Source organism: Acipenser ruthenus, chromosome 20, assembly GCF_902713425.1.
Source record: "Acipenser ruthenus chromosome 20, fAciRut3.2 maternal haplotype, whole genome shotgun sequence".
Taxonomy (NCBI): domain Eukaryota; kingdom Metazoa; phylum Chordata; class Actinopteri; order Acipenseriformes; family Acipenseridae; genus Acipenser; species Acipenser ruthenus.
Window position 1 is genome coordinate 444,048 of NC_081208.1, and position 25,724 is coordinate 469,771.

At 44.5% G+C, this 25,724-nt stretch overlaps 1 protein-coding gene across 1 annotated transcript; it reads left to right on the forward strand.

Annotated features, from left to right (window-relative positions):
• The first annotated feature begins 154 nt into the window (after positions 1-154).
• Positions 155-21,987, forward strand: LOC131698805 (calmodulin-binding transcription activator 1-like). Its single transcript, XM_058992972.1, has 15 exons — positions 155-382; positions 9,296-9,441; positions 9,716-9,912; positions 10,030-10,108; positions 10,274-10,473; positions 10,631-10,755; positions 11,120-11,586; positions 14,527-14,717; positions 15,273-15,516; positions 16,504-16,575; positions 17,536-17,556; positions 17,708-17,895; positions 18,550-18,624; positions 19,403-19,433; positions 20,287-21,987. Exons 1-15 carry the CDS (start codon positions 364-366, stop codon positions 20,317-20,319), a joined length of 2,088 nt encoding a protein of 695 aa, XP_058848955.1. The 5' UTR covers positions 155-363; the 3' UTR covers positions 20,320-21,987.
• Positions 21,988-25,724: the final 3,737 nt, after the last annotated feature.

The window sequence follows — 25,724 nt, forward strand, 5'->3', positions numbered from 1 at the left end:
GCTCGAAAGGGGCAGAGTGTGGTGGCGCGCTGGGGGAGGGAAAGGATGGAGGGAGGGAGGGAGAGGAGAGGAGAGGAGAGGAGAGGAGGGATATGGGGGGGGGGGTCCTCGCCTCCTCTCCTCTCTCCCTCTCTCCCTCCACTTTGTTCTATTGTTGTTAGCTTCCGTTAAGTAAAGCGGCTTCTTCAAACACACAAACGAGAGAGGGGGGGGAAATTTTTTTTTTTTTTTTCAAACAACAAAAAAATCAAAGGAGAGAAAGAGAGAGAAAGAGAGAAAGAACAGCGAGTATACCGAGGAATGCCTTTCTCGCTTCTTACCCAAAGAAAAGGGGAGACAGTTTGCTAAAGCGGGACTCTGTGAATGGAAAATGAAATAGAAGGTTAGATTTACGTTATAACTGTGTCTCGTGGTGGTGTTGTATTATATACAGCGCTCTACAGTGCGAATAATAAGGATAATGATAATGATGATAACAAAGTTACAGCCACGTTTTTATTGTATTACTTCAGTGTGCATCTCAAGGTAGCCATGCAGACGCGTAAACTAGCAGGTAATCCAAAGCAAACTGTGTTGTGCCGCGGTGGCTGTGCCTTGTTGTTTTGTGTAGTTTTTCAGCACTTTTTTGCAGTACAGTACTGTGTTTGTGTGTGTGTGTGTATTGTGGTGTCTTTTTTCTATGTGTAAATCTATTCGAAAAGTATATTTTCATGATCTGGAATTATCTGTAGTACGGTAGTAGTATGGGTTGCAACAGCGGCTCGCACGCCTATTTTTTTAATTTATTTTTGAAGTCTGAAGAGCAGTTTGGAGTTAATTTGATGCATAACGACTGTGCTATTTTTTTTGTGTAAGTACAGAATTGTAGCTGTCGTTGTATTGTGAACTCCAGTATGTATTCGTGTCCGCGTTTTTAAAGTTGTTGTCTAAATAAAAACCACTCACCTGACACGCAGCGGTACTTCTGCAGAGTTCGGCGCTTCTGCTGTGCCTATCATTTTTGTTCTGTTACCGATTTGGCATTTCAAGGTACTTTTTATTACTATGATTATTCATATTATATTTTTTAAAAAAAAATCATTTAAACCCGCTGCATTTGATAATCATCCTAAAACCATATTTGGTAGTAAAATAGAATTTTAAAAACAAACAAACAAACAAATGAACAAATAATTAAAAAGGTACCTACCATCAATCCGGACTAGTGAGTTTGTCGAGTAAGGCGTGATCCGTATAAATATTTTCAATGAGAGTTTTTTTTTTTTTTTTTTTTTTTTTGGTTTTACTGAAGTGTGCATCCGTTTGTAATTTGCAAAAACAACAGGTTTCCATACACAGAACAATCCGCCATACAGTCTTAGAGTATTCTTTACTCCCCGTCCATTTAAAGGGAGGCTTGCCAAGTTGTTGCGATAGCGAGGGCCGGGTTTGAATAGCACAGAAAGCGCTGTGCACAGGTACATTTTGAAAGGACCTCTTAATCGCACCGAGTGTTGCCTGCCAAACTGGACATTAAAATCAAACCTTGCTGTTGACGTTAGACGCTAAAGTCACCCCCACTCTGTTGCATGCATCTATTTCGCTTTTTCCTGCTTCTTTAACTTCGGGCTGCAAACGTGCCTAATGCTGTAGAGCATGTTTTCTGAATCAGTACATTCATTATTTTATACTATGTGCTGTCTGTATACTGTGGTGCTATCGACACACGTTATTCAGAATACATCGTATCCGCAGAGCAGTGTGTATGCATGCATATGTGATTTAGGAAAAAAAAACCTCAATAGTCAATACAATTGTTTTTACAGTCTGTTTATGCATCACTTTATGTCGTGGTTTGATAATGCACGCAAAGGCTGTTGCATACTTGCAATAAACGCTGCTACCAAACGACTCTTGTGCGCGTAACACGTTACATAATGTTGTGTAGTTTCGGGATTCCTTTGTTTGACTCGGGGGTTGTAAATTGCAGCAGCTTGGTGTCTGGCGACGAGTTGTGTTCAGTCTGGTGCCGGTGGTCTGTAGTGTTGTGTGCGTGCAGCTAGTTTCAGCACCATCGATCCTAGGACAGCGCCATGCCTCTCTCAATGCTAAAGTGATCACATCACAGGTTATTAATCGTGCCACCCGGTTCAGCTCGGAACATTGATTTATTTAAACCTTTCTTTTTTTTTTTTTGCAGTTGTGTTACAACCTAAAAAAGCGAATGACTTAAGCATCGTAAATGCATAATTAAATGAAACAGCAATTGATGAGTGGCAATAAAGTTGAAATGTTAATTCTCCAGTTATGTCGTGAAAGCCTGGCTTGCTTTCGGTTTGTTTGCAAGAAGTCTCTTTGATGCATAATTTTTTTTAATTTTTTTTTAATTTAAATTAGATTTGAATGCATTACCAAAAACAAAATACATTTTAGGAGGCGTCTAACAGATATAACCCAGTGGATGAGTTTCAGTGTAACAGCATCTTAACACTGCAGGAATTCTGCTTGATTGAGGTTAGTTTAGAGAAGACACATGAGGTCATAACTCTAGTAATATAGAGCTAAGGGCCAGCTGACTTAGAGCTTTACAATTACCCCAACACCTGTGCCGCTAAGTCAGTCTTGGAGTTCTGACAGGCTGGTACTCTTGAGCCAAATTCTGCAAAGAAATAAGACTCCCGTTGCATAGTTTAGTAAGACACACCTGAGCTTGTTACCTGTGCACAGTGGCTGATCAAGCTTGCATGTAAATCCTGGAATGGGTGAAACTGCTGTGCAACAGAGAGTCTTATTCCCATCCCTGCACTGAGAAGTAAACCATGAGACTCCGTTCAGTTCTAACTACGTGAGCCAGGCTTGAACCCGAAACTCCATCATCCACACATGCAATCCCATAGTTGACCTCTTATCCTTACAATGTGCAGCGTGAGATGGATGTGAGTGAGTGAGTGAGAGAGAGAGCATACATGGTGTGTGTGTGTGTGTGTGTGTGTGTGTGTGTGTGTGTGCGCGTGCTGTGGTTGACCATTATTTAAGTGTGGATCATTTTGTACTCAGAACTACAGACAAATATGAAAATGTCGTGTGTGTGTGTGTGTGTGTGTGTGTGCGTGTGTGTGTGTGTTGCAACGGATCTCTTCCGAGAGGCTGAGGAGTTAATCATATTTCCATCAGCATATGACCCGTACTTAACCTCTGGAACACAGAGCTTGCTCGTTAGTTGAATGCTAAGCCGTGTGAACCGGAGGGTTTGCGGTCTGCGTCCAGCCCTCGCCTCTCCATTCAAGTCAATGGGCTGAGATGCCGACTCACTGCAGCGTGACTGAAGCCAGAACCCGGATAGTCATTCATGTCAGAGTAATCGAAGCAGACAGAGAAGCTTGAAGCTAGTTTTAAGGTTTCAGGTTGCACCTGATGTCGGTCTGTCAAGGCGAGGTTTTGAAAGAAAGATAATGTGCATTATGTTGGAAATGCATGCGGCCTGTTGCAACCCACCGTATTCATACTCTGGACACGGCTAACTGTGCAGGATCACAAAGTGCTATTTTCACTCCTTGATAATCTGGGAGGGTTTGTAAAAAGAAATTCCATATCTTGCGTGCTTAGTCGAAAATGTATTTCTTTTTAAACTATTTATAGAACAGGCATTTCAGGTGTTAAATGATTCAGAAGTGTACTAAATTAAACTTCATGAATTCAATGACACGCATTTGGACTAGAAGGTGTTAAATGATATCTGTCTCAGTGCTAAAATGAACACAGCAAGGTATTTATAAATCAGTGCTGGATGCGTTTCTGTTTTTTTTTTTATATTATTAATTAGGGCACGACTTCAAACACATTTTCAGCCTGCTGCTGCCTAATTGCCTCTTTCCTTCCTGCCCTGGCACAATACGTTCAAGTTAACCTCACCTGACCCCATTCCCTTTTCCCCTAGTCTAGTTTAATTAACACAACGTCTGAGAGTCTTATACAACACAGTAGAACTAACTCCAAAACGGCTTGCGTGTGATCTGAATAGGGCTTTAGACATTAAACTGCTTCATGTACGCAGTGACTGAGAGGAAGAGAAGTCACAACGCTGTCCTGTTCACAAAGCTTTCAATTCATGAGTTATTGAAAGACTGTTTAAGAAGCTGATGGATTAAATAAAGTTTGATCTCTGACTGCTGTTGGTTTCCGCTGACACAAAAAAAACAAGATAGTTATACAACCCTGTATTAAACCAACTTCAAAATCAAAAAATGTTTTTTTTAATAGGTCCTAGTGGTAAAAAAAAAAAAAAAAGCGCATGAAAAACACTATAAAGTGGAGTGCTGCCCAGCGCTTTTCAGTATTTTGTCCTGCTGGCCGAGGGTAGGCACAAGGTGGGTCTGTTGAGACAGTAGTTAGATTTTCTCATGCTGGCAGTGTAAGGTCACTCTGCAGTACCAGAGGGAGATGCTGTGAAAGTCTCTCAGTTAGCCAGTGCTAAGCAGGACTGACACCTGGCAGAGCGCTGGCTCACAGCTTGTAAGTGAAGTAGTATTGTAGCAGAGAGAAGAAAGAAAGAAAACGCACCGACAGCTTAACAATGCCAAATGGTAAACACACACACACACACAAAACAAACAAGCTAACCTGTGAGTTATCGGCACTTACCACTCTAATGGGAACTAAATAGCTAACCTCTTGCTTCTACCTGCAGCAGCAGGAGGTTATGGATGACACAATGCAGTATTGCAGGGATGGAAATAAGACTCCCGTTGCATAGTGGTTTGATCCATTCCTGGTTTTACTGCGTTTATAAGACACACCTTAGCTTGTTACCTAAACACTGGCTAATCAAGCTCATAGTAAAACCTGGAGTGGGTGAAGCTGCTATGCGGCAGGAGTCTTATTCCCATCCCTGCGGTTCCCATCAGCAGGTGTTTGTTTGAGGCTGAGTTCATCTCCCTCCACACCGTTGGCAGGTATTAGTTGGGGCTTCAGTAGCTCCGTTAAGCAGAGGCGCGGCCGCTTTGAAACGGAGGGCGTCTGCAAACAAATAAAGAAGAACATCAAGTCGCGGCTCCTCTTAAAGAGCCCGGTGCTGCCTCATTACTCCACCGCTCTCTCTTACCGTGGGGTAATGAAGTGACTTCCCCACCCCAGTGCCAGCGTCTCTGGCTCGCAGCCAGTGTTTATTTTGAAGCTACGAGGCAGTCACACTGATGCAGTGTACAGTAGCATCACCTAGAATTTTAGGACTGAGATGTAATTCCAGAGCATTTCATTATCATTATCCTGTGTTCAGAGGACGCAAGTCCCGAGGTTAAAAAAAAAACAAAAAAAAAAACACACTGCGTCATCTCCTGGGTGCACTCTTTTGTTTTTTGTGATGCAGAGCCAGTTAATGTCTTATGTAAGGCGTCTGTTATTAGAACAGAAAGCGATTCACACAGTTTGAGCAGACTGTGTGAACCCAAAGCCTGAACTGCACGATAACAATAAGAGACATCCCACACACACCGTATTACCTTATTATTATAAACCACAAAAAGAAAACCCCAAAGGATTGTATCTTTCAAATCGATACACAAAATCAGCTTTACACCCCTGTCTCTGGCTCACTGAGATCCTTCCGGTGTGGTCCTAGCTGTGATCCACAGCCTGTTGTACACAGTGCCTTCCCATTCACAGAAAACCAGCTGTCAGTCAGTCCTAGACACTGCCGCAGGGAGCCAGCATGCAATCATTAACACTAATTATCCATCCGGCAAACATTAGCACCAGCCATTAAACAGAAAATGTAACTTTCTTTTGATAAATAAGCCTTTAAGCATTTTTATATAAAAAATAAAAAAAATATATATTTACTGTAAGTTGTTAAACTCATAGGAAAACCGGAAATGGATCAAACTGCTATGCAACGGGAGTCTTACTGACATCCCTGTGTGAACCGCTTCAGTCTCAAAATAATAATTAAAAAAAAAAAAAGAGTCAGTGAGCAGCCAGGTTTAAGCGGCATGAAACACAACACTGTAAAATACTTCCATCATTTGTAGACAGACTATCCACAGACACTGTCGCTGCACAGGTAACGAGGAGTGAAGTGGGGAGTCATTGATTGCGTTGATAGCCTGTGATTGTATACCTGGGGCTTATTAACATTAATAATAATAATAATAATAATAATAATAATAATAATAATAATAATAATAATAATAATAATATGAATAATAACACTGAGCCAAAACAGCAATCAGAATGAACTGTTTATTTCCACCCACCCCGGCTGATTAATCTAAATGAAACCGTGTTTTAGGCTACAGTAATGAACAGAAGATTACTATCCAGACCCATCTAGTGAGCCACAAGGGCACTCACACACATGAATACGTACAGTGCGTCCTCATTTCCCATTGCAAATATGTGTAAAAAAAAAACAACTCTATACACTCCACAGTTTTTCTGATTATACCCAAATGCAATCAGAGAAAAAGTCGACCTGGAGGTTTGGAATCTGTTATACAGGTTATTGGGTTGGATTCACGAAGCTATTTACTGCAAATCTTCATTATTTAAACGATAAAAATCCCGAACCAGAGATGTGATGTCACAGTGTTATTGTGTAGTGCTGTGCTCTACCCCGCCCCACTCACCCACCCCGTCCCCCTCTCTCTCTGCAGTGTACGTGCGCCGCATTCAGAGCGGGAGAGAGAGAGAGAGAGAGAGCAGGAGAGAGAGAGAGCGAGAGAGCAGCAGCAGGTGGGGATGACATCATCGGCACTGCAGCACACTGCAGCATTGACTGAACAAAGACATGTCAGGTCTGCCGCTGCTGCTGCTGCTAATAGAGCACTGCTAGTGCCCAGCACCCTCTCCCTCTCCCTCTGTCACACACACACACACACACACTCCCTGACACACTTACAGCAACTTCGCACACCGCAGCACCGCCCCGACACAAAGGCACGTCTAATACAGAGTCACTTACTGGAGATTTGCGATACCTGGGCTTGGTTTGCTTTTCAGAGGCACCGAGAAGCTTCCGGGCTAAATTTAAGTTCTAAATGTAATAAGAGGTTTTTTTTTGTTGTTTTTTTTTTTCACCATAAGAGACTTGATTCTGAAAGCTAATCCAAATCGCTATCAGCTTATTTCTTTTTCTGTAGGGAAAAAAAAACAAAACACTTACAACTACTTTAAATGAAATGGCCGAGTTGTTTGATTCGAGTTCATTTTATTGTGTGCTTTTTTTTTCTTTCTGAAAATATTGGGCTAATGAAAATTTAGGGTAAATAGCTTTGAGAATCTGGCCTAAAGTGTTCACAGCAACAACCTGTGCGTACGACTCCCTTATAAAAGTTGTCCATAGTAATAAAGCACAGTGAAAGCATGGCAAAGCATATGTAAGGGTTGTAAAGCACTGAGAGGTATGGTAAAGCATATTACAAAAATTACATAGGAAACCCGGGCAAACTAAATGCATAGCAGAAGCATGGGGGGGGGGGGGGGGGGGGGGGGAGGGGGGCACTGCAAAATGACTGTGCAGATTGTACTGAGAAACGTCTAGATGAGCTTCCCAATAGGGTGTTAGGAACCTCAGCAAGGACCAGCTGTGGTTTTAAACTGGGTAGAGCTGGCCATGCTGGTTTTCAACTGGTTTAACAGACTGGAACACTTAAAGGAATCCGACTGCTCTAAAGCAGCACGGAGGGTTTATATACAATACAATCAAACTGCTCTAAAGCAGCACAGAGGGTTAATGTACAGCACAGGCTGGGCAGTGTCCAGCAATTCAAACTCAACTTCCTCTGCCCCATTCCCAACACACATCTCATTTATCACACACATTAAATGTCTATTTGCCCTTCTGTCACGGTCTCTCTATTGTTTGCCTTTCCCTGTGCATCAGTAAGATCTGAGCAGCTGTCACTAAAGCCCCCCTCCCCACACACACATACTCCCGTTGCCTGGATACCACTGAGGAGCAGGTTGCTACGGCAACAGACTAATAGCTAATGGAGATGGGGGGATGCAGTCTGACTTGCTGCAGTAGGCTTGTGTTCCTCCACCACCCCACAGGAAAAAAACAACGAGGCAGACAGCAACGTCGGACTGGCCCTGTGTTTGTGTAACAGAGAAACACAGCAAGGGTGTGTGTGTGTGTGTGTATTGAGCAGACAGCAGTCTGTCTGTCTGTCAGTCTGTCTGTATCTGTTTCTGTGCTGGCTGTGTAAGCGTATGTGTTTGGAGTCTTGCCTCTGTGTGTCTGATTAAACGTGTCTTTGTGCTAGTCTTTGTTTTCGTGTGTGTGTGTGGAATTCTGAGTTTTGTTTTTGTAGCCACAGTGATGGTGGTAGCGGGTATGGGGGGGGTGGGGGGTCCAAACCTACCTACAGTAGCACAAAGGAGTGTACATTATTATATGGAGAACAATAAAGAATAAAAAAAAAAACTATACAGAAAACATCCTTTTTCTCAAACATACTGTAAATGGAATTGATTACTTGCCTGTCGTATTCGTATCCAGTGATTAAACAAACACAAGAAAACACACGTCTGTTATTCCTAACCTGACAGGATCTGTTTTAACTGATCAAAGTACTGCTGAGCCCGTCTGCTTGTGTTGTGCCCTGGCAGAGCTAATCATAAAGCAATACAGCTTCATAATAAAGTAAGAAAGCCCCCCCCCCCCCGGCTGAATAGAGCAAGGATGAACGTGGTCAGGTGGATTTCAGCGGATTTCAGGATTTGCAATCCCCATGGCTGCAGTAAATGTTGGTCTTGATGAAATTTGCATGGATTCTTCTCTAGCTTACTGATTTATATGATGTCAAGTTGGATCTCTTCTGCTTTGTGCCGTGAACCAAATACCTCTGTGGTGAAAATGACAGCTTTCTTTTGAGGTGGTAACATTTCCCAAGGCTGCAACAGGGTGGAGGCCGGGAGTGACCCGGCGACCGCACACACACACACCGCTAGCGAGCGCCTGAACCCTTAACCGCTGTGCAAAAGAGCCGGGTCTGACTGCACTGCGTGTGTGGTTCTAGAGCTTTTAACCTCACCTCATCTCGACGACAGGGGTTCAGAATTAAAGTGAAGAAATGATAGCTGCTTCTCTCAGACTCTGCAGAGAACAGCAGTCCACACGAATGCATGCAGCTGTTTGCTTTGCTTGTTTTCACTCGGAATGGCAGTTTAGCCCCAATCAGTACCAATGAACAACCCTCCCTCGTGGAGAGCTCAGTAATCGAGTAATTGGTTCACGCAGCTCCACTGTTCCCAAATCCCATAGGTTCCTGCTAACACTGTGTCTGTGTGTCTGTCTGTGTGTCTGTGTGTGTTTCAGATAACCAGTTCAGGATGTCGATTCTGGAAAGACTTGAGCAAATGGAACGCAGGATGGCTGAGATGAGCAGCCCTCACCAGCAGGGGGCAGGAGGTCCGGCCGGGGGAGGAGGAGGGGGCGCTGGGGGCAACACCAGCCAGGCACAGGTACGACACGCTGCCCCACTCCCACTGCACTATAAACTAGTACTCTGTAATCCATATATCAAGGTGTTGCTCTGTGTTGCTTGTTCTCTGTACTCTATCTATCTATCTATCTATCTATCTATCTATCTATGTATCTATCTATCTATCTATCTATATCTATCTATCTATATATGAAGGTGTTGCTCTGTGTTGCTTGTTCTCTGTACTCTCTCTCTCTATCTCTCTTTCTATCTGTCTATCTATCTATATATGAAGGTGTTGCTCTGTGTTGCAGTGCGTATCGGGTCCTGGCCAGGCTGGCACCTCCTTCGAGAGCCGAGTGGTGGTGGTGTGTGAGAAGATGATGGGCCGGACTTGCTGGGCCAAATCCAAACACCTGATCCACTCCAAGACCTTCCGCGGCATGACTCTGCTGCACCTGGCGGCCGCGCAGGGCTACGGCACGCTCATCCAGACACTCATCAAGTGGCGGTAAGAGGCTCATGCGCCACTAACGTGATAAACTTTGTGTTGGAGAGAGCTGAGAGGGTTAATCTACTGTGTAACGTGTGATGTGCTTCTCGTTTCCCCCCCCCCCTCCTCCCCCAGCACAAAGCACGCCGACAGCATCGATCTGGAGCTGGAGGTCGACCCCTTGAATGTGGACCACTTCTCCTGCACTCCCCTGGTAAGAGCAGATCACCTATATGAATACCCCAAACTCTCCGTCGCCGCAACAAGAGAAAGGAGGAGGGTTAGAAACTCACGCTAGCCCTGCACCCAGTCCTGGCAGTGATCAAGCCTCTCATGTATTCTGTGGGGCGGTTCACCGGTTTCACTCTCGCTGTTTCAGATGTGGGCGTGCGCTCTGGGTCACATGGAGGCAGCGGTGGTTCTGTATAAGTGGGACCGACGGGCCCTGTCGATCCCGGACTCGCTGGGACGGCTGCCCCTGTCCATCGCTCGCTCGCGCGGGCACACCAAGCTGGCTGAGTGCCTGGAGCAGCTGCAGAGAGACGAGCAACAGACCCCACACCTGCCCCCGGCCCCCAGGTACCATATCCTGAAGGACTTTTAAAAGGGCTGTTAAGAGCCATTTTTATAGTAAACGCATGTTTTTGAAAGCACCCTGGGTCGCTTGTACATAAAGAAGAATGCTGTGGTACGGTACAGTTTTAAACCCTCCACTGCCCCCTCCTCTCTCTCCCAGGATGCACTTCTCCCCCGGCTCGGAGGCTGCGGATGAGAGCTGGATGTCGTCGTGGAGCAGCGCTGGTGCTGGAGCCGTCACGGCCTCGGAGACCCAGAAAGGGAGCATGAGCAATCCCAACCCAGGTCAGTCCAGCAGGGCTTGCAGTGACGAAGTCAAGCTTGCTGGGGTTTCTTCAACATCGGCTGTGTTTCCAGCGATGGAAATAAGACTGCTGTTGCACAACAGTTTCACCCATTCTAGGTTTTACTGCAAGCTTGATTAGCCTCAGTGTATAGGTAACAAGCTCAGGTGTGTCATATTAAACTGATAGTAAAAACCAGGAATGGATCAAACTGCTTTGCAATGGGGAGTCCCATTTCCAACCGTGGTTTCTCGTTTTTTTAACCAAAGAGAACTTTTGTAAAATCTCTCTCTCTCTCTCTCTCTCTCTCTCTCTCTCTATATATATATATATATATAAACATATGTATATTTAATGCATTTCAGATTTAAGAAGACCCAGGTCCGAGCCTTCCAGCTACTACAGCACCGAATGCCAGCGTGACCTCCCCCTAGCCAAGAAACACAAACCCAACCCTGAGCTGCTCCAGACCCGGCCCGACAAGGCCATGTCCGTGCCTCTGAGCCTGGAGCAGCACCAGCTCCGCAGACACAGTGACGGCAACAACTCGACCAACTCCGGCAGCGGCAGCAGCGGCATGACCTGGAGCTCCAAGGACTTCTACAGCCACGGAGGAGCGGGGAGGAAGGGAGGGGGAGGAGGAGGAGGAGGAGGAGGAGGGGCGGGGGGAGGGAGCGGTCTGGGGAGTGAGAAGCTGGTGGGCCGCCTGCGTCAGCGAGAGCCGATCAACGTGCTGATGATGTCGGAGAGGGAGATGGTGGACTCGGAGCTGCTGTCCTATCGAGAGAACCTGGAGAACGAGGACTGCCTGACGCACATGGACGACCTGCAGGTGCTGGGCTGGGCTGGGCTGGGCTGGGCTGGGCTGAACTATAGTGCTGCACGAACCGCAGAAATCACGGTCTGACAATCGGGGGAGGGTCATTGGTGTTGATCGGCCTGACTGTACCATTAATTTAATTTATATAGCGCGCTTCATATGCAAGCATCCCAGTGCAACGAGTGCAGAAGCAGCTGCTGGGTTTGTGATGATCTCTGCTTTTCTTAAAGACTCTGTGGAGAGCAGCGATCCACACAGACCCAAGCAGCTGTTTCTTCACTCGTTTCACGTGGAACGGTAAATTAGCCCCATCAACGCCAATAACTCTTACAGGTTGTGCTGCTGAACCCCAGGCCCTCGCTGACAAAGGGACTTCACTGTTAAAATAAGAAGATAATGAACTCTGAGAGAGAAAGAGAGAGAGGGAGATTTATTGATTCACACGGAGGCAAGGAAGAGCTGGCAGAGCCACTAGCGATTTATCTCTGTCACTGAGTAGGGAGAGAGGGAGAGAAACTACAAGTGAAACATGACTTGGTTTACCCTGCCTGTAGTTTGTAGGAGTGGCAATGCAGTAACGTAACAATTTATTAACGGAACGGGATTTGGAGTATTGACTTGTGCAGGGTGCAGTAAATATATGATATCCTCAATCATATCCTGCCTTCAATATAAATTGCTGCTGCGGGACCTGTGAGATAGTAAGAGACACAAGTGTTTAATCTGCTGCTGCAGCAGCACAGTGCACCAGCAGGATCCTATCATTTATCATGTTCAGATCATTTTCTTTTTAAAAGTTTATCACAATAAATTTGCACTGTAATTTTGCTGGATGTTTATTCCCCACCCCTCCCTATGCTTTTTCCACGGTTATGCTCTGCATTTACCATAGTTTACTGTGATTGTGTTTAATATGCTTTACCATCCCGATCTTATTATTATTAGTTTATTTAGCAGACACCTTTATGCAAGGCGACTTACAGAGACTAGGGTGTGTGAACTATGCATCAGCTGCAGAGTCACTTACAACTACATCTCACCCGAAAGACGGAGCACAAGGAGGTTAAGTGACTTGCTCAGGGTCACACAATGAGTCAGTGGCTGACGTGAGATTTGAACCAGGGACCTCCTGGTTACAAGCCTGTTTCTTTAACCACTGGACCACACAGCCTCCTATGTGTTTTACAATGCTTCCCTATGCTTTACCAGACCTCTCTGTGCTTTACAATGCTTCCCTATGCTTTACCAGCCCATAACTGATAAATTCTCTGACTCTCTGTCTGACTCTCTGTGTGTCTGACTCTCTGTGTGTATGACTCTCTGTCTGTCTCTCTGTGTGTATGACTCTCTGTCTGTCTCTCTGTGTGTCTGACTCTCTGTGTGTATGACTCTCTGTCTGTCTCTCTGTGTGTCTGACTCTCTGTCTGTCTCTCTGTGTGTCTGACTCTCTGTGTGTATGACTCTCTGTCTGTCTCTCTGTGTGTATGACTCTCTGTCTGTCTCTCTGTGTGTATGACTCTCTGTCTGTCTGACTCTCTGTGTGTCTGACTCTCTGTGTGTATGACTCTCTGTGTGTATGACTCTCTGTCTGACTCTCTGTGTGTATGACTCTCTGTCTGTCTGACTCTCTGTGTGTATGACTCTCTGTCTGTCTCTCTGTGTGTATGACTCTCTGTCTGTCTGACTCTCTGTGTGTCTGACTCTCTGTCTGTCTCTCTGTGTGTATGACTCTCTGTCTGTCTCTCTGTGTGTATGACTCTCTGTCTGACTCTCTGTGTGTCTGACTCTCTGTGTGTATGACTCTCTGTGTGTATGACTCTCTGTGTGTATGACTCTCTGTCTGTCTCTCTGTGTGTATGACTCTCTGTCTGACTCTCTGTGTGTCTGACTCTCTGTGTGTATGACTCTCTGTGTGTATGACTCTCTGTGTGTATGACTCTCTGTCTGTCTCTCTGTGTGTATGACTCTCTGTGTGTCTGACTCTCTGTGTGTATGACTCTCTGTGTGTATGACTCTCTGTGTGTATGACTCTCTGTCTGACTCTCTGTGTGTCTGACTCTCTGTGTGTATGACTCTCTGTCTGACTCTCTGTGTGTATGACTCTCTGTCTGTCTCTCTGTGTGTATGACTCTCTGTCTGTCTCTCTGTGTGTATGACTCTCTGTCTGTCTCTCTGTGTGTATGACTCTCTGTGTGTATGACTCTCTGTCTGTCTGACTCTCTGTGTGTATGACTCTCTGTCTGACTCTCTGTGTGTATGACTCTCTGTCTGTCTCTCTGTGTGTATGACTCTCTGTCTGTCTCTCTGTGTGTCTGACTCTCTGTCTGACTCTCTGTCTGTCTGTCTCTCTGTGTGTATGACTCTCTGTGTGTATGACTCTCTGTCTGTCTCTCTGTGTGTCTGACTCTCTGTCTGACTCTCTGTCTGTCTCTCTGTGTGTATGACTCTCTGTCTGTCTCTCTGTGTGTATGACTCTCTGTGTGTATGACTCTCTGTGTGTATGACTCTCTGTCTGTCTCTCTGTGTGTATGACTCTCTGTCTGACTCTCTGTGTGTATGACTCTCTGTCTGTCTCTCTGTGTGTATGACTCTGTCTGTCTGACTCTCTGTGTGTATGACTCTCTGTGTGTATGACTCTCTGTCTGTCTCTCTGTGTGTATGACTCTCTGTCTGACTCTCTGTGTGTATGACTCTCTGTGTGTATGACTCTCTGTCTGTCTCTCTGTGTGTATGACTCTCTGTGTGTATGACTCTCTGTCTGTCTCTCTGTGTGTATGACTCTCTGTCTGACTCTGTGTGTATGACTCTCTGTGTGTATGACTCTCTGTCTGTCTCTCTGTGTGTCTGACTCTCTGTGTGTATGACTCTCTGTCTGACTCTCTGTCTGTCTCTCTGTGTGTATGACTCTCTGTCTGTCTGACTCTCTCTCTGTCTGTGTGTCTGTCTGTGCAGGTCAACATGATGACGCTGGCCGAGCAGATCATCGAGGCCACTCCGGAGCGGATCAAGCGGGAGAATTTTGTTGCCGTGGAGACCACACCGCTGGCCGAGAGAGTGGACAGCGCAGGGGTCAGCAACACCATGAGCTGGCTGGCCAGTTACCTGGCCGACGTGGAACAGCTGCCCAGCGTCATTCACTTACGGTGATTGAGACATCATTTAGATCTTTTATTTAACGTTGTGTAATCAAAGAGTTTACCGGAAGCCATAATAGTAGTACAGTATTAGATTTCGAAATTCATTCGACTTTATGAAGCTAAATGATTTAATTCTATAGGGTGATGCAAAACATTTGGCCACAGCTGTAGGTCTTAAATGAACTCACACGGACACAAAACTTGGTGAATGTTTTTTTGGTTCCCCGAGTATGTTTATTAACTTTCATGCTGTCTTACTGTTTTCAATGCACAGAATGTGATTATTGATATTTTTATTGTATCATTTCTACCATTTAGACCAGTATTCTTTCTTGCATAGGGCAGATGTGCAGTGTGAGTTTTTAATGCTCAGGTAAAACTACAGTATAAGCAACTAAGTGAAGCAAGCAAACCTTTCTCGATCAGACAGTGCCTTCATCAGTGTACTGGGGCACTAGCTGAAATGCTGGTCTGCTTCACTCACTTATAGTTCTTAGAATTGTGACAGAACGTTTTGAAGTTCTGGGTGAGTTTGTGACCATGCTTCTCCCTCTCTTCCAGATCCCTGTACAGCGAGCCTCTGACCCCTTCCTCGAACCCCAGCCTGAGCCCAGCCAGCTCCCCGGTCAGCGAGGGGGGCTTCGACAAGCCCACCCTGCCCTCGGCAGCAGACTGGACTGAGTTCCTCAACGCCTCCAACAACAAGGTGGAGAGGGAGCTGGCTCAGCTCACCCTGTCCGACCCCGAGCAGAGGGAGCTGTACGAGGCAGCGCGGCTGGTGCAGACAGCCTTCCGCAAGTACAAGGTAACACAGAGAAACAACACAGCACTGCCTTCAGAAACTATACCACACTGCCTTCAGAAACTATACCACACTGCCTTCAGAAACTATACCACACTGCCTTCAGAAACTATACCACACTGCCTTCAGAAACAACACAGCACTGCCTTCAGAAACTATACCACACTGCCTTCAGAAACTATACCACACTGCCTTCAGAAACCAAACCACACTGCCTTCAGAAACTATACCACACTGCCTTCAGAAACCATTCCACACTGCCTTCAGAAACCAAACCACACTGCCTTCAGAAACTATACCACACTGCCTTCAGAAACTATACCACACTGCCTTCAGAAACTATACCACACTGCCTCTTGCCAGTACAAGGTAAACGAGGCAGTACCACACTGAATCCATACTGCCCTGCCTTGCTGTGTAGATTGTATCAGAGATATCGCTTTGTACAGTTTGAGCAGCTCAGCTTCGCTTTGCAGTTCTCTCCAGGCTGCATGATACAGCAGTGGAGATGCCCTACATGCAACGCGGTCCATTAAAAACCAGGCTTTGCATTCCACGAGTATGAGGCAAACAAGACACCGTTCAGAAGTACAAGCTGAGCAAGACAGCATCACACCGGCTCTCCACCGGTACGACAGCAGACTGCCTTCAGCAAGCCTGCATCTCCAGCGACACACACAGAGGCGCCTTTCCACTGCGAAACAAAACCTAAAGAGCCCGCCTCCCGTCGCTGGCTTTAATGAACCTGGCATTTCAAACTGTTTGTTCTTTAATGGCATCTGTTCTGATCGTAATTACCCTAGGGCTGTGCAGAGCTGCAGAAGTGGGTGGGCACGTGGGTTACCTTTCACTGCAGCTTCTCTGCCACCCTTCATCACTATCAAGGCTAATTAGTTGTACCATTTCAAGGTGAAATATATAAATATCTATATATCTATATATTTTTTTATTTAGTATTTTCAGTTTTGCCTTTTTTTTTTTTTCTTTTAGGGACGTCCGTTAAGAGAGCAACAGGAAGTAGCGGCTGCTGTCATTCAACGTTGCTACAGGAAGTACAAAGAGGTAAGCAGGAAGTTTGCGTGAGGCGTACCGGGACAGAAGCTCACACCAGCCCTGCGCCCAACCTGCAGACACAGGAGAGACTTATTAAACAGCGATCAGTTCATTCAGAGCTCATTTAACAGGGGCCTGACTGCTCAAACTCCGGCCACCTGTTGATTTCAATTCTACACCTAAACAAGGGGAGCTCTGCTCCTCAGGGTAGCGTGGCACATGAACTTCATGAGCGTGGAACATGAATTTATTGAGGGATCATTCTATTTATAATGAGTTAATTCAAGCTAAAGGAGGTCAGGGCATCATTATTTAAACAATAAAGCTGGCGCCATGCTGACAAGTGCAAAACTCCATCTGGCTCCTGGTAATTAGCACGGCCCCCCCGGGGGTGGTGGTGGGGGGGGGGGGGGCTTTACTCCCAGCGCCAGTCCGTCCCGGGCACAGACCTCTCTCTCCGCAGGCAGGGACAAACACACCTGTTAGACAGGCTCAGGCGCCTGTGATGTCACCAACACAGCCAGCACCCCCCCTTACTGACCTATCAGGAATGACGTCTGAGCTGCTGCAAGGGAGGTGGGGGGGGGAAGGGGTCTGCTGCTGCTGCTGCTGCTGATCGTGATGATGATAATTAACGCCTGCACTGTGAAGTGTGGGATTATATGCGTTGTGGATTTCCTGTATAAACTCAGCAGATTCATTCTGTGTCTCGCTTGTACTGTGTTTGTGTTGTGTGATGGATGCTCTGCAGGGAAGGGTTCTGCGCCCCTGTTAAAAGCTCTGTACCCACGAATGCAGACGAGCCCGGCTCTTTTGCGTAGCGGTTGGGCGGCTCGCTCGAGGTGTGCGTGGTCGCCGGTTCGAGCCCGGACCCTGCCCTGTTACACGTGCTCGGAGGACCTGTTGTCTTTTTGTGATATTGCTGTATGTTGTGAATCTCTTCATCTCCTTTTCTATTTCAATTACAAGCTTACATGGATAGCCTTGAAGGTAATACACATTGAACAGCAGCTGTCATATTAATATTGATATCACTGTGCTTCCAAATCACAAACAATGCCCACTATTATTATTATTATTATTATTATTATTACTATTATCACTGTTTGATCCCCTGTGTGCGTCTCCCCTCTCTCACCAGTATGCACTTTATAAAAAGATGACGCAGGCCGCCATCCTTATCCAGAGTAAATTCCGCAGTTACCACGAACAGAAGAAGTTCCAGCAGAGCCGGCGCGCGGCCGTGCTCATCCAGCAATACTACCGCAGCTACAAGGAGTTCGGGAGACTGCAGCCCTGCCACCGCACCGCTGCCGCCGCTGCCCTCAGGTAGGCTCGCTGCTTCAGTGCTTACAGAAAGGGGCTTCATACCAGGAGGTCCCCGGCTCTGATCCCCGCTCAGCCACTGACTCGCTGCGTGGGACCCTGAGACACTTAACCTCCTTGTGCTTCATCCTTCGGATGAGACGTAAAACAAACAAGGTCCTAGTGGAAGCGACTCTGCAGCAGCAGTTCACTCCCCAGTGATGCACAGTTCACCCCCTAGTCTCTGCAAGTCGCTTTGGATAGATGACTTATTAATAATAATAATAATAATAATAATAATAATAATAATAATAATATTAAGACACCCAGAGTACCACTGGGAGCGTCACAGTGAGACTCCCAAAGCACCGGGATTGAACTGGGAGCGTCACAGTGAGACTCCCAGAGCCCCAGGATTGAACTGGGAGCATCACAGTGAGACTCCCAGAGCAACGGGATTGAACTGGGAGCTTCACAATAAGATTCCCAGAGCCCCGGGATTGAACAGGGAGCGTCACAGTGAGACTCCCAGAGCTCCGGGATTGAACTGGGAGTTTCACAGTTGAGCCAGTCCAGGTTTTACATTCTAGAAGCTGAACAATAAGAACCCTGTGCATGTAAACTAAGTGAGCGTGCAGGGAGGGTGCGGGTGTCTTTAACAGCGTCTCCTTGTTCCAGAAGCAGTCTGCTCACCAAGAAGCAGGACCAGGCTGCGCGCAAGATCATGAGGTTCCTGCGCCGCTGTCGCCACAGGTGAGGGCCTACAGCGCCACCTACAGGCACCAGGGGTTCATTACCCGCACTCCCTCCCCGTGAGGAATCACAAAGCCCAGGTTGAGCGAGGGCAGGGTCAGGCAGTGTCTTTATCAGGAGTGTGTTACTTTATTCATCTCGTTTAACACCGAGAATTGAGGGGAAGTAAACCAGGTTTAGCGTGCAGGAAATGCCGCAGTCACACCTGTAGTAAGAGTTTGAAATAGCGACCCTCGCTTCAAAAAGGGTGTAGTACTTTTCTGCACTGACTTGACAATCGGAACCGTAATAATAATAATAATAATAATAATAATAATAATAATAATAATAATAATAATCTGCCATGAAAGTCATGCATGCCCTTGGATTCAGCCCCTTTCTTCATTCATTTGTTTATTTATTGATTTGTTTTCCAGTAGACAGACAGTGCGGCTGGTGCCTCCGATCCCTGCATGACTGTCGAAGGCACTAGCCTGAATTCCAGTGTCTGCCTGGCTTAGTTTCTTATGTGTTTCATAGCTTTTAGTTTCTTTCAGTCTTTTAAAACTCAATGTAACTTTTGTCACAAAATAAGGAACGCATCACCGGTTTACTGGGGCACTTTCTCCCCTTTGCTTTGTGGAGGGAGGGGTGGTTGGGAGAGGGTGGGGTGAATCACATCACAAGTACACCTGATAGGGACCCCCCCCCCCCCCCCCCCCCCACCTTACCCCCCCTGCCCCAGAGTTCCTCGTGTGTGCTAATAGATGTCTGGTGTTGTTTTGCTGTCACACTGAAGCCCCCTGATGGACCATAGACTGTACAAAAGGGTGAGTGCGGCCTCTGCTACTCCGTTTGCAGCTCTTCCTTGTTTTGTTTATATTTCTCTCGCTGCATTTGATTTCTTAACTGCTGCTTGGTGCCTGCTTGCATGAAAGTCTGCAAACTGGATCGCTGATTACCGACCAGCAGCTGACTCGAGGGACCAGTCCCAACTAACACTAGCTGCGACACGAATGAACAAGAGAAAGACCCAGCGAAAGAAAACTAACACAGCACCCCTTTTTATTATTTATGAAAAAGAAAAGCAAATGGATTGAAACTCCCTCACCCCCCCCCCCCCCCCCGCCCGCTCCACGAGTTGAGACTGTCACAGTGCATGAGTGTGTTTTATTACTTGCTTGAACCTTCTAGGCATGCTCAGAATGATGATGTCACTGGGAGCAGAACTTTCCACTTGGCTTGTTTCTTTTTTGGTTTTTTTTTGTGTGTGAGGAACCGAGCAGCGACTGTCTGTAACTTGTTTTGTTTTAGTGTTCTGATCCACTCTCGAGAATATGGAAGAGGTGTAATGGGGGGGGGGGTTTAATAAACATGTTCACAGAAACCCTCCGCCTGCCCCTGCAGCCAGTCCTGGCTTTCACAGCTGCCCTGGTTATTGCTACAGGCATGTTACTGAGTTTGCGCAGTCAGGACCTGCTGAATCGGATTTCAGGAACATCTGCCCGTTGGGAATGCTTCTGAAAGGCAATGACGAGTCCCCAGTCTCAGCGCACCCCTGAGTTTGTGTGTACATGGTTCTGGAGAGCATGGCTGTATTTGACGCCGGATGAATCGACGTTTTTCTCAGCTCAGGTGTCTGTTTGTTTCTCCTTGTTTGAAACATTTCCTTTTGTTTTCTAGAGTGAAAGAATTGAAAAAGGCCAAGGAACTTGAAGACCTGCAGCCCCACCCTCTAGCGATGTGACATCACTTTTCAGACTTTTTGTTTTTTTTCTGTTTATACCAGAGACATTTTACAAAAAAAAAACAAAAAAAAAACTTAAAGAAATGAACAAACTAAGAATACAGTACAGTGAGACTAATACTACAACAACACTTTTTATTTCATGTTTTCTTTTCGAGGGAGAAAAGTGGCGAGGAGTCCAGTGACGTTTTAAACTTAAATCAAGGGTTTGATCTTCATCGCATTTTTTTGCACTTTTTTTTTTTTTTTTAAGGGATCGAATTGTTTTGTTTTCTTTTGTTTTTTTGGTTTTTTTTGCACTTTGGGAGCTAAAGCAGAGGAGCTTTACAGGAGTTCTGTGACAGCGCCTGGGAAGGAGAGAAAAGGTCGAAGGTCGGGACGCAACAAATACCGAATCTTAACGCAGATGTTTTGGGACCTTGGCTCTTTTTAAAATTTATTTAATATTGTTTTAAAAGTGGCTTTTATTCAACATTTTCAAAAGAAACTAAACTTTAACCAAAAATTGTTAAAATACAGACACCCAGTTACACACGCGCGCACACACACACACATGCCCACGCACACACACACACATACCAATCTGCCCTTGTCCATGTCAATCAAAGCAGAAGGGGTGGGGTTAACTATGAATGTAGGCAGGACTTGAGCAGAAATGGGTGGGGTTTTAATGACAGGCTCCTACAGGCAAACCCAGAAATGAGAATGCCATTTACAAGAAGATATCTTTCTTTTTTTTTTTTTTTTTTTCTTATGGCTATTTTACGTTAAGCTTTTACCGCTAGCCTGCCTTTTGTGAGTCCTGTGTTGTCTAATTAATTCTATTAATAATAATAATAATAAGAAGAAAAAAATATATATAATAATTGCATGTTTTGGGCAGATTTTGTCTCTTGCATGCTTTCAGATGTATTAATTTATTTATTTCTGTGTTGTTTGTTTTAACATGGTGGCGTCACCCACGTTCCTATACCCCTCCCAAGTCATACCCAGCGCTTTCATTTATACTATTATTAATCTTGTTATTGTTTTTAATTTTGGCCTTATTTCATTTTTTAAGCTTTCCTTTTAAAAGAAGTATATCTATAGATATAGATATATATATTTAGCTGAAGTGAAGCGTTTTTTTGTTTTTTTTTTGGTGTGTATGTTTTTTTTTATTTATTTATGTATTTATTTGTTGTAATTTTTTGTTTTTTTCAATGAACTTCAAAACCCATGACGGTTTCTGGAGGGATAATCACATACATTGCCTTGACTTCATGGGGTCCACATTTTGGATCCCTGTGTCTCCCCCTGCTGGCCAGATGAGTCCATATTTTTGGCTACAGAAAGGTGTCTGTATATAAAGAAGGGAGACGTGGATATGAAAAAAAAAATAAGATAGGGGATTGTATTTAAAAAAAAAAAACAAATATATATTATTTTATTCATGAAAAGGGGTCAATAACATGGTAAGAGACAAAAAAAAATATTTGTATAGTTTTGTTTGAATGCCCAAGAAGTATAGATGTATTGATTGTACATAGTGTAAATATACCGAACAAAAAGGAGTTATGTGCATGAAATTTAAGACATGAACAAACAAACAAAAAAAAGCATTAGTGGCTATGGTCTGTAAAATGAAAAACAAATAATTTATTTCACTATAAGAGTATTTTATTTTAAATGTTCTTTTAAAGAGCATTTTGCTAACGCATGACCTTATTGCAAAAAGAAAAAAAAAAAGCAACTGTATTTAGACTTAGGAAAAAAGAAGGCTAATTATCTTAATGAAAAAAAAGGGTTATGTTTACATTTTGTTTTGGGCTACCAAGAATTTAATCTTTTTTGCCAATGGTGCCAAGTAATGTGAATGCTATATTGCTTAACGAGACAATTAAGTTATAATCCTTTCATAGCAGATAATCATGAGAAATATTATAGCATAAACACCATTCACTCACGCCAGTGAACTCGTAGCGCAAGAGGGTAGAGATAAGATATAACTCTCACATTCTCATATCTTCTCGTCACAACTCTTAAAAGGTAGAATACTGCACAAGTAAAGAAAGAAACAAAAAAAGTATAAAAATAAACAAAACAACAACAGAAAAAAAAGGTTTTTAAATGCAAATCAATACTCAAAAGGGGGTGTCATGATATTCAATTGCAATGGTTTGTAAATAGCAGTCTTTGGAAACTCAAACTCTGACCCTGCACAGATTCGGATAACGGGGAGCCACCAGGCTTAATCCTGCTGGGAGATGTTGGGGTGCAGTCCTCCCGTAGAAGAGGGCGGTGTGGGTAAAGGGGTGATCTCCGTTGCTTTAATATTGATTTTTTTAATCCACTTTCACCGTCAGTTTCTCAGGCTAGTTTTCAGCTCTATTCATTGAGGCTGTGGAATGCTAACTTACTTAAACACCTGCTTTGGTTTCCACATTCCAGAAAAAAAATTTTAAAAAACTTTCAGCTGTAGCCTTTCTGTGGCTCCGCCTGCTGTCTGCGGTACAGTTACTGTATTATATAGTAAGACAGAGGAGTCGAAAGCACCAGAGTTGAAAAAGTCACGCCTCGCCTGTCTGAAACGACATCAGTTGGAATTTGTGCCAGACCCCAAAGCCTCCAGAGGGATGCAGAGCGCTGCATGTGTGGCAGTGGAGACACAGAGAGGGGCGCCTGCTGGGTTACATGCACAATAAGCACTCTGGGGTCAAGGGTTGGAGGTTAGAGATTTCTAAGGCTTCTATACTTTTTCCTAGATGGTATCCTTTTTCAAAATAGATGTAAAAACAAAACTGGCAAAAAAATACAGAAAAAACCTTCTCTTATGAAGCAGGTTTCCAAGCTTGTAGGACTTACAAATCTTTGCAACATGAATTTATTTTTTTATATTATTAAGTATAACCCTAAAAGTAATTTTTGAAAGCTCACTGCCACTGAAGGTACATCAGATACAAAGCCTGACAGTGACTATGGTAGCTTTATTACACTTGCAATCGGCTTGAAATGCACTTTTCCTCATATTGAATGAGTTCTCCTCTGTTCCCATACAGAACAGCATGCCAGCTTGCTTTGCAGGGGAGGAAGGTGATGTCACACGTACCTCTGTTCTAACCCCGCCTCTTTGTTTCCTCTGCGGCTCGCCCACGTGTGACATCAACTTCCTGTCTGGAATACGGGGAGTGTACCATGAAATGACGATGAAGTCATCATAATTCAATACAAAATAATGTTTCGGTTGGAATCTCTGCCAGGCGCTGTACAGTTTGTTTTGGTTGGCATTTATTTTGGAAAGAGATACATCATAGAAATGCAAGTACATTGAATGAAATGTTACACACACACACATATATACTGTATATATATATATATATACACATAAGAACTGGCATTGAAGAACTGTATAGAGAGGGGCGAATGGGCTGGGATGTGAGGTGGGGTACTGCTAATTCAGGAATGCCTGTGTGTATGTAATAACATGAACTTGATATGTAAACCATTATCAAAGAGTTTATATAGAAAGTGCCTACCTACTCTTATCAGAACAGCAACTGTCTCTCAAAAAACTGTTACTCTTCCATTCCAGCAGTACCATGATCGAGGGGGGGGGAGGGGGGGACACAACTAAACAAAGAAAAAGAACTCAAAGCGTGGTGGAGAGGTGGAGGTCCGAACGATGGCGATTGCTGCCCACCAGACTCCCTGAGCTGTCTGATTGAATGAAATGTTGCACTGCCATGCTCTTGTTTGCTTGCATGGGTAATGTAGATAATTGGGTGTCTGAATAGTGCCCGAGCATGCCTATTTTTTTACTACTAATAATAGTCAGATAGACTCCTCGTGACAGAATCTACGGTTCTGTACAGCAGAACATGTGGCATAGTGCGCCAAGGGAATGGGAGATTAAAATGCTGGCAGACTTTTATATGCAAAGACACACACACACACTATATATATATAATATATAGTATTCCTGCCTGAGTACCACATTGCAAAGGCAGCGACAGCAGCAGCAGCAGCATTGTCAGAAATGCCACAGTATCCTGTAGTTCTGGTTTACCATTCGTTCCTGAGAAGCTATTGGTACGTATGTTTGTAGGGCTAATTCATTTGGCTTGGACGTTGGGTGGATTGCAACTATTTAAAATAAAAAAAGTCTAACAACTATTAAAAAAAAAATCCTCTATTAAACTCTCTAACTTTTTTTTTTGTCTTCTCCACCCCCCATAGCCCAAATTCTCAGTCCCCCTATCCCCCCAGACACCTGTCAGAGCAGCGCATTGGGGTGGATAATCCCTTAAAACAATGCAGTATTTGACAAGACTTTTTATCCACCTGTGTACAGAGAGCAATAAACTTTTTCTAGAGTGGAGACTTCTGCTATAGAAAAATAGATAGCATAAAATATTCTGTATATAGATCTATATATATAGATCTATACAGATATAGACACACACACACACACACACACACACACACACATATATATATATATATATATATATATATATATATATATATATATAAAAAATATGAATTGACTCCCTCTTATGCAAGCACCAGTATTCTAGGACTAGTCTGCAGTAGTTTCCAGGTAGAGATGATATCATGAGACCCCTACATTATAGTTGCACGTTTTTCACCAGTTCCAATCAGTAGTTGGCCCTGCCTTCTTCTTCTCCTTCTTCTTCTTCTTCTTCTTCTTCTTCTTCTTCTCCTTCTTCTTCTTCTTCTTCTTCTTCTTCTTCTTCTTCTTCTTCAAGTCAGGAGCCCCAACACTTTGCATGTAAAACTAATGTAGAATTTTCTCTTTCTGTCTGTCCCTCCCCTCTCTCTCTCTCTCTCTCTCTCTCTCTCTCTCTCTCTCTCTCTCTCTCTCTGATTCTCCATCACTACCTCCGTACCTTCCTACTCTCTGTTTTAATAATCTAGACTCTGGTGGTTCTGTGTATCACACAGGGACAGGAATAAGACTCCCGTTGCAGAGCAGGTTGATCCACTCCTGGTTTTACCATGAATGTAATAAGACAAACCTGAGCTTGTTACCTGTGGCTATTCAAGCTCCTAATAAAACTTGGAACGAGTGAAACTGCTATGCAATAGGAGTCTTATTGCCACCCCTGCTTTAGGTCTGCAGAGAATTCAGCTGGTGCTCCCCCACAGCGTGAGTGGCTTACAGACCCCTTATTTTCTATGATTGTGGGATACAGCAGCAGGTTTCCTATTGTTAGTGGCAGTCTTAAAATCTGCTGCTGCTTAATCACCTGAGACCCATACACACCTGTCACTACCTCTCTCCTCCTCCCATTCGCTCTCTCTCTCTTCCTATCTCTGTTCTCCTTGCCTTCTCCTTTCTATCTCTCTCTCTCTCTCTCCTCTCTCTGTCTCT

Excerpts from the sequence above, each read along its gene's own strand:
- LOC131698805 (XM_058992972.1), top strand. Across the intron at positions 10,756-11,119 it reads CATGAGCAATCCCAACCCAG|ATTTAAGAAGACCCAGGTCC; the intron begins GTCAGTCCAGCA and ends AATGCATTTCAG. Across the intron at positions 18,625-19,402 it reads CTGCGCCGCTGTCGCCACAG|CCCCCTGATGGACCATAGAC; the intron begins GTGAGGGCCTAC and ends GTCACACTGAAG.